Here is a 17,001-nt window from a genome sequence, read left to right as displayed (position 1 = left end):
AACGTTAAACTACCGTTCCGAAACGTTCACCGGCCGGACTTGGGTGATTCCTGTCCGAGCAGGGGAAACAAGTAAGAACGAAGGTGCCATGGTTCAGCTCGTTGTCAAAATACCTCGATATAACGTCAAACAATCAGAACAGCCAAGTGTTAGACGAACAGGCCGACCAGGTCAGAATGCTGACCGATCGAACAGGCTGTTCGAACGAACAGCTCAACCGATCGGACATGTCAGCCGATCGACCAGGCCAGCCGATCGGCTAGCACATGGCCCCACTCTTTAACAATTTCATGAAGTTGAACGAAGTGATGTTCGATCGAACGACTGTTTGGTAACATTACTCTTCGAATCATGAGATACTATGCTTCAACCCTTAATCGATTTCTAACTCATTCGACGTATTGGAGTGCCACCCGATCGAACATGCCGTTCGATCAGGTGACATCCCACTGAGGACCCATTCTGAAGTACCTAACCGATCGGTTAAGCCGGCCGATCGAACAGGTCGTTCGATCGATCGACCTGAAAGGTAAGGACACTTCAGTGTTCTCAAATACTACAACGAAAACTTCAAAAGGATGAGCCATCATACACAAACACATCCTACTCAAAGGAAGAAACAATCCACTCGAACAGTACAACCGATCGAGCCTACCGGCCGATCGAACAGGCTATCCGAACGGACTGTCTAACCGAACGAACAACCCGTTCGATCGAACCTACAGTTCGATCGACCAGGCTGTTCGACCCATCATCACTTATTTCCATTTAACGCGTTACTCATCGTTATGCTATCAAACTATTCAGGCTAACCCTACTCTCAAGCGCTCCCTTCAATCCATCAATCAATCGCTGTGAGTATACTCGAACCCTTTTTGCTTTAGCACTTTTGGGTTTTACATACGTCACTTATCTAAATCACAATCGAACACACTACTCAAGTATTTAAACGCTAACTGTTCTGCATGTATTACGTGACTAAATGAATGCTTGTTGTTATGTTTACACATGGAATGTTGTCTACCTGCCTTAACGACGTAGTACTATAGTCTGGACTCTGCACCCGTTCACACGGGGGTTGTTAAGGACAATTACTTGCATGGATTACGGTGGTAATCATGTATTGCGAACTGCCTCGGGCAGTCAACCCGCAGTCATTGGTATCGATAGATCCATGTCGATAATTAACATGCTTCGTTTTCCTCTGTGTACGTGCTGGTTATGGTAAACTATTTCGAACTCTATATGCTATTATCAAACTTGTATGCTCACCTTTACATTTTATGTATTGACTTTATTTTAACGTATGTGACAGGCAATTAGGATGCTTATCTGCTAGGAAGGCGAGCTTAGAATAAGCGTCTAGAGCATAGTTGTCTGTAGATCTTGCAGATCGAGTCTCTAGAAGCATTTGAACAATTATATTATTTATATTTGAATCTGAGTTGTTGGAACAGGACATTTGACTAGTTGTTATCTGTAATAATTTATTTTACTATTTGGAATACGGTATGGGACGTATTAATTAAACTAAATAGTAATGATAGTTGTTGTGGAAACTTCTGGACAATCTGTTTCGCTCAGTGCCATGCCCCGATGATTCCGCCATCGGTTGGGGTGTGACAACTTGTACACTGAGGCATCATCTGCTTGTACCTTTTAATCCGCATGTCAATACTGAATAATACAACTATCGAAACGTCGACAAAAATGAGTAGGTCGTCATGGTGTCTTTGAATTTTTTTAAAAACTTTATAGTTTATACGATATGTCAAGAATACGTAAAAAAAATTGCCTATAATTTTGATAAAACCTCAGTGATTTAAGTGTAATATGTTTAGGGGTTAAAAAACAAATAGTGTTTAAAAGACCAAACTACCCTCATTCTAGGGGTCATTCTATAAATAAAGGGGGGGGGAGGGAAGTTCTTATTTTTTTGGGTATCTTAAAATACTCCTCCCTCATGCGTTAGTATAGATTATAGATTATAGATATAGATATGTCCTCATATGATTTCTTTTATTTTATAGTAACTAGGATTTTAACCCGCCGCGCGTTGCGGCGGCACGCGACGTAGATACGCGACGCAACGCAACACGCGGCATAGATACGATTTGGTTTATTATACAAAGTCTAAGCATTGATGCTGGTAGATGCGGACTTAGTCAAAGGATTGCGCATGATATTGTAGCATGTTTGAAATTGAAAATAACACTTTTGGTTTCAAGAGTTTTCTTTACAAAAACTCATAAATGTTGTATAATATCCATAAAAATTTAGAGTTCAACCCAGCTTTAATTTAGAGTGCAGGGATCTTTGGGTTATTTGTTCAAAGTTGAAATGCAAGTAAAATTGGGCAGCACATGAGCGACGGTACAAGAACATAACGTATGGTCAGATAGAATACAATTTGACAGAAAGTGCAAACCGTAACCTACGGTTTTTTAACCGTAGGCTACGGCTGAAGGAGTTTGTGGATCTCTTTGAGTGGGCCGCTAAGACATGAATTAAGGGGGCTGCTTGTTGGATTCTTTTTGGACGGTAACATCAGATAGAGAACATCACATGCATTTGTTTTGTGGCAGCCATATTTGGACTTTGAGAGGGTTCACGTAAGAAGGGTAGTCAACAACACCAATCATCACATCTCACGCAGCCCAAGAGGGTCTTGGGGATTATTTGGCGGCTGATGACATCATCATTACTTTGGATTCACTAATTCTAAGGAGGCGGCGAATCACGTGATCTTTGATAGGTGGACTTGAGGGTTTGACTTTGGAATGATAATGATTTTTGGGCAGCCATCACACTTATTTTTGTGAAGATTGGAGGCAAATAAAAGCATCACCATGTGGACTTTTAAGAAGCAATATAACTCTCATCATCACTATTTTAGTAGTCCACGTGACAATAGGATTATTATTAAAATCAACATACATCATTATCAATATATGGTGGAGCAACATCTTGGACTTTTTGGCAGACATTGGGCCGCGCATGTAGCATGTAAATTGGGGGCCCACGATTTGGAAGCCCATACTCACATACGTTAACATTGATTGCGAAGAGGAGGATCAGCAGCCGTCATCGTTGAACACAAGGAGAACATCAGGGACGAATTTAATTGTTCTTTCTCATCTTCCAAGCCAATCCATGAAGTCTAACCTAATCGGGATGACAACCGATGCTGTGAAGACTACTATGCGCGGCTAAACTTTTTGTGACTTCTGCCCGGATGAACGTTTATACGGTTTGACTTAATTATTCGTTTTTTCTGATTCTTGTAAACTGGTATATCTTGACCACTTGTGTTGGATTATTGGTAAACGTTTCTTGTGTTTGAATTACTTGTCATTTATTAAGCGTATTGGCAACTTCCTTGCGTTGTTAGCGGGTTGGTAAATTGGTGGGTAATTGATACAATCAAACGGGTTATTAGGTTGCATAGTGAATCTTAAAAACTATCCCTATTAACTAATCAAATTCATTAATTCCGAGGTCATGTCTATGTGGTGTTTTGAATCAGAAAACGGATTTTTATATTAAAACGGGTATTCGGGATTCCGGGTGGAGGTTACTTCTTCTCATCTTGATAACACTTTTCGTGACAAATTGTGTTTTATTTTAAATCTACAAACAAACCCCCAATTTAGATAATTTAGTTTAATTAGTTTCTTTAACACTGACCAAAAATTCCCCGTGGATACGATACCCTACTTACGCTATCTATGTAGTTTAATTAGGTTTTTGCATGACCCTTACGACAGTCATCACCTATGGTTCGGTATTACAGGTCAATCCTAGTCCACTAATACCAATAGGCAGCAGAGGGAAAGAAGCACTACACCTAGGAATCAACAACACTAAAACTTTGTTATAAATTATCCCTTTCTTTAGCAGACTTGGGACTAAAAGAATGGTTGGGACAACAAACATCCATCTCGTTTGTATTTTGGATACCCGTATAACCATCGAAGGCTGTTGAAGTGACTAATTTCTGGAAATTGGGAAGCGTTGAGAACAAAGAAATTATTGGAGTTATCATTTCTCTCTAGTACCAATACGTTTGATGTTAAGAAAAGATCTCTTGCAGTAAGGTTGGCTAGAGATTTCTTGTAAAAACACTAGCCCTACTCAGTTCATAATGAGAAGATTTTCATCTTCTTTATCATTTTATCATTATGCACATAAGAGAGGAGCCGTATGAGATGAAAATCTCATGTACGGTTCTGTAACGGAGATTCTTTGAATTGAATGACGACCAAGACCTTCTCTCTGGCCCCCTTTTCTTGTAGCTTTCGAAGTTGACCAATCACGAATAAGATCATCTTTGCTCAGGCACCAACGGCGGGTAGATAAATAAAGGAAAAAGCCTTCTCTAGAGCATGCTCATGACAAGATCACGATTTCCCACTTTAAAGGTTGGCACTTCAGGGGCTCTTTCACCTCCCAAAGAACCCCACAGGTAATCCTCTTATGCCACATGAGGCTGGTTAGAAGTACCAGGAAGCATTCAATGCGCCTGAGAAGGGCTTGCTTTTGTAGTGACGAGTGCTCGAAAACCACAGCCAATCACGAAGGCCAGAGAAAAAGAGCAACTCGTCTTGCTAAAAAGCAAAGAGAATGCTTTCACCCCTATGAAACATGCCACCTTCAAGAGAACAGAGAAAAAACGAAATCCCTCTATCGAAAGACAGAGAAGATTGTAAAGCGTCAAGAGAGTGATGAGTAACCCTCTTTTAAACAGAAAAATATTAGTTCATATAACTAGATTCGGAAAATTCACATACATGAAGGGGTGAGGCTTATGGCTCTTCTTGCTGATTATTATTATGACAAGTATCAAGTGGAAGTGAAGTGATGTGTGCAGCTAAGGCATCCTAACAGACCATCATTAAAAATGTTAGGTTTGACACATTGTATTATTTACTTGTCACACTCGCACTCATCATTAAAAATGTTGTTGATAACTCGCTTAAAACCCAACAACTCCCATATAAATCATCAACTTGTGTGCATCATTTAAAAATACGGGCTAAATGGGTCAGGTTCGGGGTGACCCGAATTTATATGTGTGTGGGTTAGGGTTGAAATCTTTCACCCGTATAATAATATGGGTCGAGTTCGAGTTAAACATTTCAACTCGCCAACCTGCAACCTGTCCACCCTCCAACTCATCAACCCGACACCATTGACACCCTTACTTGTTCCTACATGACCAGATCAATCTGATTAGGGACTCGCTGTCTATTTTTATTGTTCAACTATTTAACAACATGCAAAAACCAAAAGTTTTGGCCTCTCTATCCAGGGCAGAACCTATAGTACAAGTAACCTAGGTTTGGACCTACAAAATAATAGGGCCCCACTTAAAAGAAAATTAATATGCTAACTTGATTTTTTTGTACCCTCATTTAACGAAAATTAACTGAACCGAACCATTTATATTTTCATATATTTCTAGCTTTTATATGTTTAGTTCATGTATTTAATATTTATAGCCCCATTTTATGTATTTATACCTCTATTTCATGTACCTATACATCCATTTTATGTATTTATACATAAATTTTATGTATTTCTAATCAAAAGTTTTAGCCCAAGTTTGGTTTTGTCTATTAACCAAAATTAAATAAATTAAACCAAAAACCATCAATCTAACCGAATAAACCAAACCGATTAACTGAAAACGGATTGGTTAATAGAATAGACTAATCGGTGACCTCGATTTCGGTTAAGGATGGTAATCTAACCAACCGAACAATGCACATCGTTGCAATGTCTGTGTTTCCCGCCACATCGCGCGTGCCTCTATTGGTTATTAACTAAAACCGTTTATCAGTGAGCAATAACTAAATCATTAACCTAAACCGAACCGAAAACAGACGAAACTGAACTGGAATGAACCAAAAACTGAATTAACTGAAAACCGAATTAACCAAAAATCGGTTATGAATTTTTTTGTACTCTTGTTTAACCAAAATTAGCTGAACCGAACAAATCATTCATATTTTCATATATTTCTAACTTTTATACCTCCAGTTTATATATTCCAGATTTTATATCTCTATTTCATATATATATATATATATATATATATATATATATATATATAGGTAGAGGATCCTGTACAAAGTGAGACTTTTGTGAGAAGTGTAAGAAATAATTTGGGAATGACAAGTGTCCTTTATCTTAATTAATTCAAAAGGGTGTATTAGTAATTTTCCATTATTATCAATTAATTGATTTCCAAAGATAACTGCCAAAAACTGGCGATGAGATATATCAGGCGAATTCGAATTGTTCTATACATTTAATTGTTTACGGTAAGTTCTTGTTTTAGTGTTATATTCCCCAGTCAATAGTGTTATATTATGTACAGGCCATCTTTAATCTCCTTTTCATAGTGTTTTATCCCCATCAATAGTGTTTTATTCTATATAGTGTCTTACAGTAAACAGATAGTGTTATATCTTCCTATTGTGTTTTATCATGTAATATACTGTTCCTTTTCATAGTGTTTTATCCCCGTCAACAATGTTTTATTTATGTATAGTGTCTTACAGTAAACATATAGTGTTATATCTTCCTATAGTGTTTTATCATGTAATATACTGTTCTTATAGTGTTATAAAAGTTGTTGTGAAGGAAATCGAAGAATTTATTCTGTACGAAAAATTCGCTGATTTTTAGGAGATTGATGGGGGTCTTGAAACGGTTACCATAAACTCGCTGATTTTTATGAGATTGATGGGGGTTTTGAAACAGTTACCATATTTGAAACGTTGGAAAAGTCACTATTGCCCTTCAATTTTACACAAGGTCCTTCTAATTAAAACATAATTTACATTTTTATACCCTATTGATCTCAACCATTAGATCAAATATCCAATGGTTTAAAACACTTCTTACTCTTCTCATATTTTAGACACTTTTTACCATATCCCTACCCTATATATATATATATATATATATATATATATATATATATATATATATATAGGGTAGGGCTAGATAGAAAACCCTAGAAAACCCAACCTCCCGACATTTTTTTTTTTGAAAAAAATAACACATGTAATATACATGTTTTTAAGAGTTTTGGGCAAAAAAATCAAAAAAGCGCCGAAGGGATAATTTAAATTTTTTTTTCAGCAACTTTCAGCATTTTTGTCTAACACATGTTAGGCACTGAATTTTGTTTATTTTTAAAAAAAAATCCCTTCGGCGCTTTTTTGTTTTTTTTTGGCCCAAAACACTCTAAAACATGTATATTACATGTGTAATTTTTTTCAAAAAAAAAAATGTCGGGAGGTTGGGTAAAAATGGGAGGAGATTTGGGTTTCCAGAGTTTTCTAAGAATTTTAGGGTTTTTTGTCTAGCATTACCCTATATATATATATATATATATATATATATATATATATATATATATATATATATATATATATATATATATATATACTTTCATTTCGTGTATTTATACCTCATTCATATATTTCAAAGTAAAACTTTTAGCCCAAATTTGGTTTTTGCTATTAACTGAAATTAAATGAACCAAACAAAAAACAATCAAAATAACTGAATAAAACAAAATGATTAACTGAAAATCGATTGGTTAATAAAATAGACTAACCGATTACTTTGGTTTCGACTTTGGTTGAGGATAATATCCGAACCTACCGAACCATGCACAACACAATTAAATGGATTACTCGATTACTTCGCTTTTAATGTATATCTATTACAATAATGCTACAATGAATATTATATGAATAAGAAAACTATCAAAAACGGGTATCGTAATGTGATATGAATAAAAAAACTATTAAAAACGGGTATCGTAATGTGATGTGTCGCTCCCGCTACATCGCGCGGGCATTATGCTAGTAAAATATATGTGTATATATATATTTTTAAAAAACGAGTCCTTGTTTTTTTGGGCCTAAGTGATTCCTCATGCCAGCAGGCCCTGCATAAAAAAAAGATCACGGACTAGTGATCAGATTTACCACGTGCTTGGAACTTATAATCCTCAGATCGGAAGTACACAAACACCATCGCTGCAAACTGTCCGTGCGATTCTCCGGCGAATCTCCGATTGCAGGTAATGTTCCTTCTTATTCAATCTAGATGTTTCATTTTCTTAACCTAGTGTGTAATTAGAACCACAAAAGTGGCTTTGTTTCTGAATTTTCACTTAGAAACCTCTTAGATTCCGTTAATTTATCTCTGTAGAAATTGAAAATTGTTGCAAAACTGAGATTCGTAACGATTATCTCATAATCTGTCACTTTTGATGCGACAATTAGCTTAGCTTAACGAGTGAATTTAGGAGTTCAGGCTTTGTTTTGTAATTAACTGAATTAGATCTGTAATTTTCTTGCTGGACAAGTTAAATTTGTTTTTGATGTCACAATGGAGGATATATAGGCGATATTTCTTAACAATTAGCTACATTTTGAAATGGATGTTAAACATGCATCTTTAAAGTAGCACTAAATAGCAATCAAATGTTAGGAGGATTTAAGACAAATTGCATTGCTAACTAGGGCTTGCATCAGTTGATATGGTGGTTATGTTATTATAGGGACACCGAAATGGCTGGTCCACAAGAGAGGTGGTGTGTTGTGACGGGTGGAAGAGGCTTTGCTGCTCGACATCTAGTTGATATGCTCATCAGGTATGAAATATATTCAGTTAGGATTGCTGATTTGGGTCCTGATATCAAGCTGGAACCCTACGAGGAGAGGGGAAACCTTGGTCAAGCTTTACGCTTAGGTCGTGCTCAATACGTATCTATGGATCTCTGTGACAAATCTCAAGTATTAAAAGGTAACTTAAAACTTCTCTAGTTCCGAAGAAGAGAGGGAAAATGAAACTCTTTGACTGTATGTTTTATGTGCGTTTGCGTAATTGCAGCTTGTGAAGGGGCTGAAGTTGTTTTCCATATGGCTGCACCGGATTCATCTATAAATAACTACAAGCTCCATTATTCAGTCAATGTGCAAGGTAAATAAATAAACTTCAAATTAGGCGTAAAGTTGTAGAAATCAACTTACAATTAATTAGGCGTAAACAAGCTTTTCTTTTCCAGCTGATTTTAAAATATTTGGACAACCTACAGGCACGAAGAATGTAATCGAGGCTTGTACTAAACTGAACGTGAAGAGGCTAATCTATACGAGTTCCCCAAGTGTGGTTTTCGATGGTATTCATGGAATATTCAATGGAGATGAATCATTGTCTTATCCTTCTAAGGTGTTGTGGTGTTCATTTAGGTTTTAAGTAAAATTTTTCATCTATTTAGTAAGTTTATATGTATTATAATTATATTTCGGCAGCACAATGATTCATATTCTGAAACCAAAGCTGAGGGTGAGGCACTAGTTATTAAGGCTAATGGGGTGAACGGGCTTTTAACATGCTGCATTCGTCCTAGCAGCATTTTTGGTCCCGGTGATAAGTTGCTTGTTCCCTCTTTAGTTGCTGCAGCAAGGGCTGGGAAATCAAAGTTTATTATTGGGGATGGCACAAACATGTATGATTTCACCTATGTTGAGAATGTTGCACATGCTCATGTGTGTGCTGAAAGAGCTCTAGCCTCAGATGGCTCTGCTTCAAAGAAAGCTGCAGGCGAGGTAATGAAATCGAACCGTACTATTTTTTATTTGCATTCTGCGTGTGTGTTGTTGTTCGCTTCTGCGTACCACTAACACTATGATTCTATAATATCAACATATTTATAGTAATAACTTGTGTCTTTTTCCTGTATTGTCAATCAACATAATAAATCTAACCTCAGGGATTGAAGGTTAGAAGTTAATCTACTTGAAGCAGACTATTTTTTAGAAAAGAAACCCCTTCAAGCAAATGAGCAATTAAAAACTAAAGTTTACAATTTAGGCGTCGGCACTCGGTCGATAATATTTATAAACATTTAGTTTGCGCTACTTCAGTAGAAAGGGTATTTTTCTGCATTGCTTGTTTAAAATAAATACCAATGCCATGCAAGCACAACATTTTGATGGTTTTATATGTATATGAAAATATTTAATATACAAAGTTTTTCTACTCTGAAAGCTGATTATTTTAAGTTGTTTTACCAGGCTTACTTTATAACGAATATGGAGCCTATCAAGTTTTGGGAGTTCATGTCACTTATTCTTGTTGGCCTTGGCTACGAAAGGTATTTCTTTTCTTTTTGTGCCATAATTTCGTAGTAAAACTTACCATTGCCGATCTATTTTGAATTTGAAAATAGATCAATAATTAACATTCTTTTCTTATCATGGTACATACTACAGAGATCCTATACTACATTCACATTCTGTTCATGATACATAAGCTAATCCCACCTATAGTTATTGTTAAAAGTTTGATTCAATAAATTTATATATAGAGTAGTTAATATAATTTAGCAACAGGCAGCAGTTTGTGTTTATTCCTTTCTGATTTTATGTAGTTTGCAGGCCAAGAATCAAGATTCCTGCGTTTGTGATGATGCCTATTGCACATATGGTGGAGCGCATTTACAAAATCTTTGCTCCATATGGCATGAAGGTCCCACAGTTGACCCCTTCAAGAATCCGACTTTTGACTTGCAACAGAACATTCAATTCTGCAAAAGCAAATGATCGTATTGGCTATTCACCAATTGTCACCCTTCAGGTTCCTTCATATTTCATTACCGCTATTCTTGGTGCATACATATAATAATTACGAATATGCCACGTAGTAAGTAATATTATCTATTTATTTTTGTTGACAAAGTATTGATAACGCAGGAGGGTCTGAAAAGGACTATCGAGTCATACTCGGATCTTAGGGCTGAGCTTTTGCCTAGAAAGGAAGGCCCTTCTAAAGCTGCCATATATCTTGGAAACGGAATAGGTATGGATTGAATATACCAAAATTTACTAGTAAATTAGAATGGTGTTTGGTTTAGTCAACTTTGTGATTTGACCCCTTTTGCAGCTGGGGACATTTTTCTTTGGAGAAATACTCGGTTGACATGGACTGCGATTCTTGGGTTGATCTTATTTTACATTAATTATGTGTTACCTGGAAGTACCATGATAAGTGCTGTTTCGAAGGTCCTCATGTGGGCTTCAATCGTTCTCTTTCTTCATGCGAAATTGCCCGATCATCTGTAAGTATCACATCTCATTTTAATACAAAAGTTGGGATTATAACAAGAAGTTAACCAAAGCTTTTAATTAATGGTGCGTGCAGAATGGGATATTCAATTGAGAAAATCCCAGAATCAAAGTTTAGGTCTTCAGAAGAAGCGACCCGTAGAACTGCTTTATTAGTGGCATCCTCATGGAATTGTGCCGTTGACCATTTGAAATCTATTTCCAGCGGGAACGACTGGATTCTATTCTTCAAGGTATTTTTTTACTTTTATTAAATAAATAAATGCATAATGTTTTTGGTTTCACTTTTTCTCACTCTCATGATTTCAACCAGATGGCTCTATGTCTCTTCACTTTAAGCTGGATCGGGTCAATGTCATTGCAAAACTTTTTCGTCAAAGGTTAGGTTCACACCATCTCTCTCTACTTTGTCTGTCTTGAGTTTAGGGGTGTTTTAGGTATTATTGTATTAGACCAATAGTATTCAAATATCGATTCTAGCTTTCTCATTAATAAAAGTAGTTTGGTATAATATCATAATATTTAACTGACATGAAATCATAAGATCAAATATAATACCCATTTTTAAAGCTATGTCATTTAAGACTTAGGAGAGTTTGGAGTGTAAGGAGAAAGAGAAGGGTATAATGGTCATATAGTTGATGATATATAAAAGATGTGGCAATGGAGATAGAAGAAGGGGAAATATTCCAAGATGATGACGGAGTAGAAGGAAACAAAGGAAGTTGGATCAAAAAGCAACAACCTTGTTCCTCACAAACTTACCAGAAAGAGTCTCCGACGAGGAGGAGGTCGTGTGGGAGGTGTGGTTGTGGCTCGAAAGTGGGATAAGTTTGGCAAAATCTTTGCTTTCGTAAGAATAAGGGATATTGATAAGCGTTAAATAATGTAAGCATTCACGGAAGGAGGGTGTGGGCTAAGGTGGCCAGATTTAGTATGGGAAGAAACCTAATTATTTTAGGGGTCCTGTTATAGACAAGAAGAGAGATAGACGCCAGGAGGCACCTTTAAAGAAGTGGTTACGGGGAAGAAGGCGAGAGAGGATAGGACACCCTGGAGGAAGATGAATCTAACACGGTGGAGGAATGGAAGGGAAGGTCGGTCATAGGGAAGGTTAAGGACCTACGCAGTATAGAACACATAGAGGAATGGTTGCTCAAGATCCCGTTTTCTAAAATGGTACGGAGATATTAATCACACTTTCTTCTTCATATGAGGCGAGGCGAGGAGGTTTATGGCAGATATGTCATCAGTTTCGGTTTGGAATGGAGAGTGGGTGGCTTGGCTTAGAATTATTGGGAGAAATGTGGACAGGATTGCAGAAAGGTTTGGTTCAGTGTGTCATGGAAGACGGAGACCTTTCTTATTCCAAAGTGGGTGTGATTACTAAGTCTGTCAAAACAATCAACGTCAGTAGTGTGGACCTTCTCATGCTGGGTTTTGGAGATTGTAACCGCCAACCGGATGGAAATCCAACTTTCCAAATCATAAAGCCTTAGTGATAGAGAATTTAGAGCAAGGGGAGGGTCACTCTTGACACGGTGTCGGAGATCAGTAAATATCGCCGTTGTTGATGAGGGGAGGGGTTACGAGGAGCCGCCTGACATTGATACGCCGACTGGGAGGAAACAGAAAATCTAGACGTAGGGGTGGTGGGTTGGGTCCCAATGATGAAGGGTGTGGGTCCTCACCAATGCAGTCTTCCCAATTTGGTGGGTCGGCCTATAAGGAGTCAGGGGGAAATTATTTTCCTTACATGGGCCAAGTGATAAAGATCTGTGGGCCATGGTGGTAAAGTAAAACTGAAAGGGAAATTGAGGTGGAAAATTGTCAATCTGATTCCGATGGGAGCTCTTCTAGTGTTATGGTTCAGATTGTTTGGATCAAATGGCCAGAAGATAGGTTAACGAACTAGAGAGAAAAGAGAGTGAGAAACTGATTCAATTCATTTGCTTGCATTAAAAAGGAAACATATGGCTATTATATAGCCTTACATAACTACTGCCACCACAAAGCCACTAACCTAAACATGGGAATAAAAAGAAACTGGGAACAAAAAGAAACTGCATGAACGTGGAGTATGGGCATGCCCTGTACTCCTTTAATTAACACATCACAAACAAATCCTAAATCCTAAATACGTGGAGTTACGTGGCTTGGGTTGCAAGGTGACATGGGGCACACATCATCTAGGTCCTGTTCAGGAGGGGATAGAAGAAAAAAGAGAAAGTTGCGGTCGGGTTAAAGGAGTTGTGGAAGATGAAGTTCAGGGTTTCTGCGAGGATTGATAAATTGGAGGATGTAAGTGACCTGGAAGGCTATTGATGTTTCGCTGGAAGTGGAAGGAACATTGGGAATGGCCTCGGTATTGGGATTACCCCTTGAGGGATTCGAAGAGGATTTAGCCTTTTAGCCGTATTCTTGTTTTGTTTGTGAAAATTTTTAGCTTTATTGGTCAGGGGCTCGACTTAGGGCGCTGGACAAAGATCACTCGCCGATGATTCTGATGACTTTGGCCTTGCCCGTTCTGGGTGTTTAATAATTGGATTGGGGATAGGGGGTTGACTGAAGCGTTTGAGAAAGTGCAGATGATGGATGGCAGAAGTCATCAAAGTGTTTTAAATGCTATTAAAGATTGGAGTAAGGAGGTAGAAAATGATACTGGAGATGGCAAAGGCGGGAACAGCTAGAATTGAATTACTGGCGGAATCCCGGAGTCAGAAAGGGCACATATCTGTTATCAGAATATGGGAGAGAGACAGGATCAAAGATTTAAATCATAAGGCAAAGGTAAACTGGATTTTGCGTTTTTTCATGGGTACATAAATAATCAGGAATAGGATCAATGGTATTTTTTTTGAAGGTGAATGGATTGACAATCCGCTGATTATTAAAGAAAAAGTGGTCCAGGCTTTTAGAGAAAAGTATAAACAAGTAAACAACCATTAGAGTCTAGGCCCAAGCTGTTAGGTGATGGGTTCTGTGAACAAGCAGATAGTTTAGTGATCCTATTTTCTAAAGATGGCAGTTTGGGACTGTACGCGGAGCCCCGTTGGGTTCTCTTTTGCCTATATAAAGAACTTCTGGGAGAAACTCGAACCTGATGTCTTTGAGGTTATGGAGCATGGATCGGTGTCAAGGTCGTGCAACTCGTCTTTCGAAAACCCCCGACCCGTTAACTATCTCCCTCATTGGTGTTATAGGTAAAATCATCTCTAAAGTGCTTGTAAATAGAATTATGTGATTAATCTGAATCGGATATTAAGATTTGGCATCCGGATTGAAGGTAAATTTGAATAAAAGGCCACTTAGGCGTAGTAAAGGTGAATTTCCTTTTGTTCATCTAGGAGCATATATGAAGAGGGTGGGAAATTGGAAGGTGGTTATAGACAAATTCAATGCAAGACTTTCCGCTAGATTGCTCTCCTAGTGTCCTGGTTAAAGCTGTTGTGGGTGCACTTCCGAATTATTTTCTCTCACTCTTTAAAGCCCCGGTTGATTGCTCTCCTAGACAATGCTGGATGTTTGTTTGTTTCTGTATGCTTAGTTTCTTCTAAGCAGTTTTGGTGTGGTATAAAGTCATTTTTGTTGTTCAAAAAAAAATATATATATAATCAAATTGGTAATTTCGATATTATTTTTTGGTTGGGTAAATGTGATATTTTTTTGCAAGTTTTCAGGGTTACAAATTTCTAAATAATTAATTATATTCTATTTCTTGCAGTACTTCCCTTTGCCTTTGTCGTGTTCTACATTTACGATCGATATGAAGATGAAGTTGACAGGGTTCTTGAAAAAGTTTTCCCAGTCAAACGTTTGTCAAATCCCGAGGTCTTAAGATTATTGAATCCTTTCAAGCCGCTTGACAAACACGATTGATTAGTCAACCACGCTGTATGAGCCATTTTGTTTGCCGGTTTGTTACTGTTATTGCTATTGTTGTTAGCTGTGTTTGTCTCATGATTTGTGTTGGAAACAAGCAGAAACAGTGACTAGCTTCTTTACTGAACCATACTTGAGTGAGTTTTCTGCTTTAGTAATGCATTTTCTTTTTGTAATAGATTTAGTGAGATATGTTTGTTTAATTTGATTGATTTTCTTCTTAATATTCAACTCAAATACGATGTTATTAAATTAGATAAGGGGTGTTTCCTATCGGATTCCGTTGGTTTTGAAGAAATTTTGATTACGGCTATGAAAAGCTTCAAACCAACCCGTTTGTGCTCATGTCCGAATTCAAATGCCAGATGACATCTACATCACAGTTCTCTTCTACCCGTTTAAGGTTCTTTTTAGATTTTCACTTTCGATTGTTGTATCGGGTACTGAACTGTAGCGATATCATAACAAAACGAACCTCGATCCTTTCGAATCTTTTGTGTAAGTATAGAATGTCGACTTTTTCTTTGTGTGTGCGTTCACTTTTTGATTTTGAATAAAGCCTAGTTGGGTTTGTGTAAATCCTTTTAACCCAATTCTAAAGAATTTGGTCAAGTTATTCTACAAAGGCTATAAAGAATTTATAGAGTGACAAGTGTCTAATAAGCTAAAATTAAACCCATTACATCACCACCCAAAAACCTAACAACCCCCCCACCCCCCCCCCCCCAAAAAAAAAAAAAAAAAAAAACCTAAACCCCCACCCTCTCGGCAAAAAAAAAAATTTTTTTTTTTCGGGTGGGTGATGGGGGGGGGGGGGTTAGGTTTTTGGTGGTGGTGGATGTTTAAGGGTTTTTTTTTTTTTTTTTTTTTTTTTTTTTTTTTTTTTGCAGTGGGGTTTTTTTGTGTAGTGGGTTTTTTTGGGTTATTGGACACTTGTCACTCTATAATTACACTTCTTACAATTAGGATCCTTTGTATTTGATCCTAATCCCTAAAGAAGATACTGACAGCCCGTACAATACAAGTAACAAACCGTAAGATAATATTAATACACATCTAGAGGCTAGACTAGTTGGCTCGTGGCTATAAAAAAGGCAAATGTTAATCAAGTTTCTCAATTGTTCTAATTAATTCATCCAATTATCCATCGATCAAAAAGGTTTCAACTAGGTTACCAAAAAACTTAACATTAGACCGTGGGGTATGGTAGGGCAGGGGTTTGAGGCGTGGCCCGACACGTGGTTTGGGTGGGCTTCGCTGGGCTGACCCACATTGAAGACAGTATGGTGGGGCGGGGATTTGGGGCGTGGCCAGTCCAAATCTTCATATTTATATTTTTTATAAACAAATTTAATTTTTTTAGTAATGTTTTTTAAATAAAGGAAATTACATAAAAGATTCATAGTGCTTGGAATATTTTTTCTTTATCTCTTCTCTCGTCTCCAACATTAGTTCCAACTCTTCACCTGATAGGTGATCGATGGACTAGGCTAGAAATTTCATATCATCTCGTCTTTGTTTCAGCGCATCCCTAGCTTCTTTGCTCTTCTGAATTTCTGCCCTTTGTTGTTGGAATACGTTAAATGTATCTAACTTGCATGCAATGTCTTCCAACTGATCGCTGTATACTCCGCTACGCAAGCCCGAACTCCCAACTGAAGGCGATGGCGTACCCGATCTTGATTTTTGAGCGCGCCTTTTTGCGGCATCTCTTCCGTATTCTGGCGTGGCGAATCATCCACATAGTCCTCCAACTCTTGATCTCGTGCATCAAATTGGGCTTGGGACGAGGGTGTCCTTGACCTTTTGGAAGACGTATTAGTTTCGCTACCACTGGGGATATTCGCCCACTTGGGATGGAACTTACAAATGTCCCAACAATGCATGAAACGAAAGTCACTCCCCACATTCGTTTGTATGTAACCAATGCATTTGTCACAAAGTCGGCTTCGGTTTCACCACT

The 17,001-nt window shown here is 37.6% G+C and overlaps 1 protein-coding gene across 1 annotated transcript; it reads left to right on the top strand.

Annotated features, from left to right (window-relative positions):
• Positions 1-7,937: 7,937 nt before the first annotated feature.
• LOC110920605 (3beta-hydroxysteroid-dehydrogenase/decarboxylase) lies at positions 7,938-15,293 on the top strand. Its single transcript, XM_022164785.2, has 12 exons — positions 7,938-8,104; positions 8,588-8,832; positions 8,920-9,009; positions 9,125-9,258; positions 9,342-9,638; positions 10,107-10,186; positions 10,470-10,668; positions 10,785-10,890; positions 10,975-11,149; positions 11,233-11,389; positions 11,470-11,536; positions 14,881-15,293. The coding sequence occupies exons 2-12, from the start codon at positions 8,598-8,600 to the stop codon at positions 15,033-15,035; spliced, it is 1,695 nt and encodes a 564-aa protein (XP_022020477.1). The 5' UTR covers positions 7,938-8,104; positions 8,588-8,597; the 3' UTR covers positions 15,036-15,293.
• The last annotated feature ends 1,708 nt before the right edge of the window (positions 15,294-17,001 follow it).

Source organism: Helianthus annuus, chromosome 13 (genome assembly GCF_002127325.2).
Source record: "Helianthus annuus cultivar XRQ/B chromosome 13, HanXRQr2.0-SUNRISE, whole genome shotgun sequence".
NCBI classification, from domain to species: domain Eukaryota; kingdom Viridiplantae; phylum Streptophyta; class Magnoliopsida; order Asterales; family Asteraceae; genus Helianthus; species Helianthus annuus.
This window is presented reverse-complemented; position numbering and strand designations above follow the sequence as displayed.

What these genes read in the sequence shown, in the direction of transcription:
- LOC110920605 (XM_022164785.2), top strand. Translation starts at nt 8,598, where the DNA reads ATGGCTGGTCCACAAGAGAGGTGGTGTGTTGTGACGGGTGGAAGAGGC. An exon ending in CAAATCTCAAGTATTAAAAG is followed by an intron (nt 8,833 to 8,919) that starts GTAACTTAAAAC and finishes GCGTAATTGCAG; the next exon opens with CTTGTGAAGGGGCTGAAGTT. An exon ending in GTTGGCCTTGGCTACGAAAG is followed by an intron (nt 10,187 to 10,469) that starts GTATTTCTTTTC and finishes TGTAGTTTGCAG; the next exon opens with GCCAAGAATCAAGATTCCTG.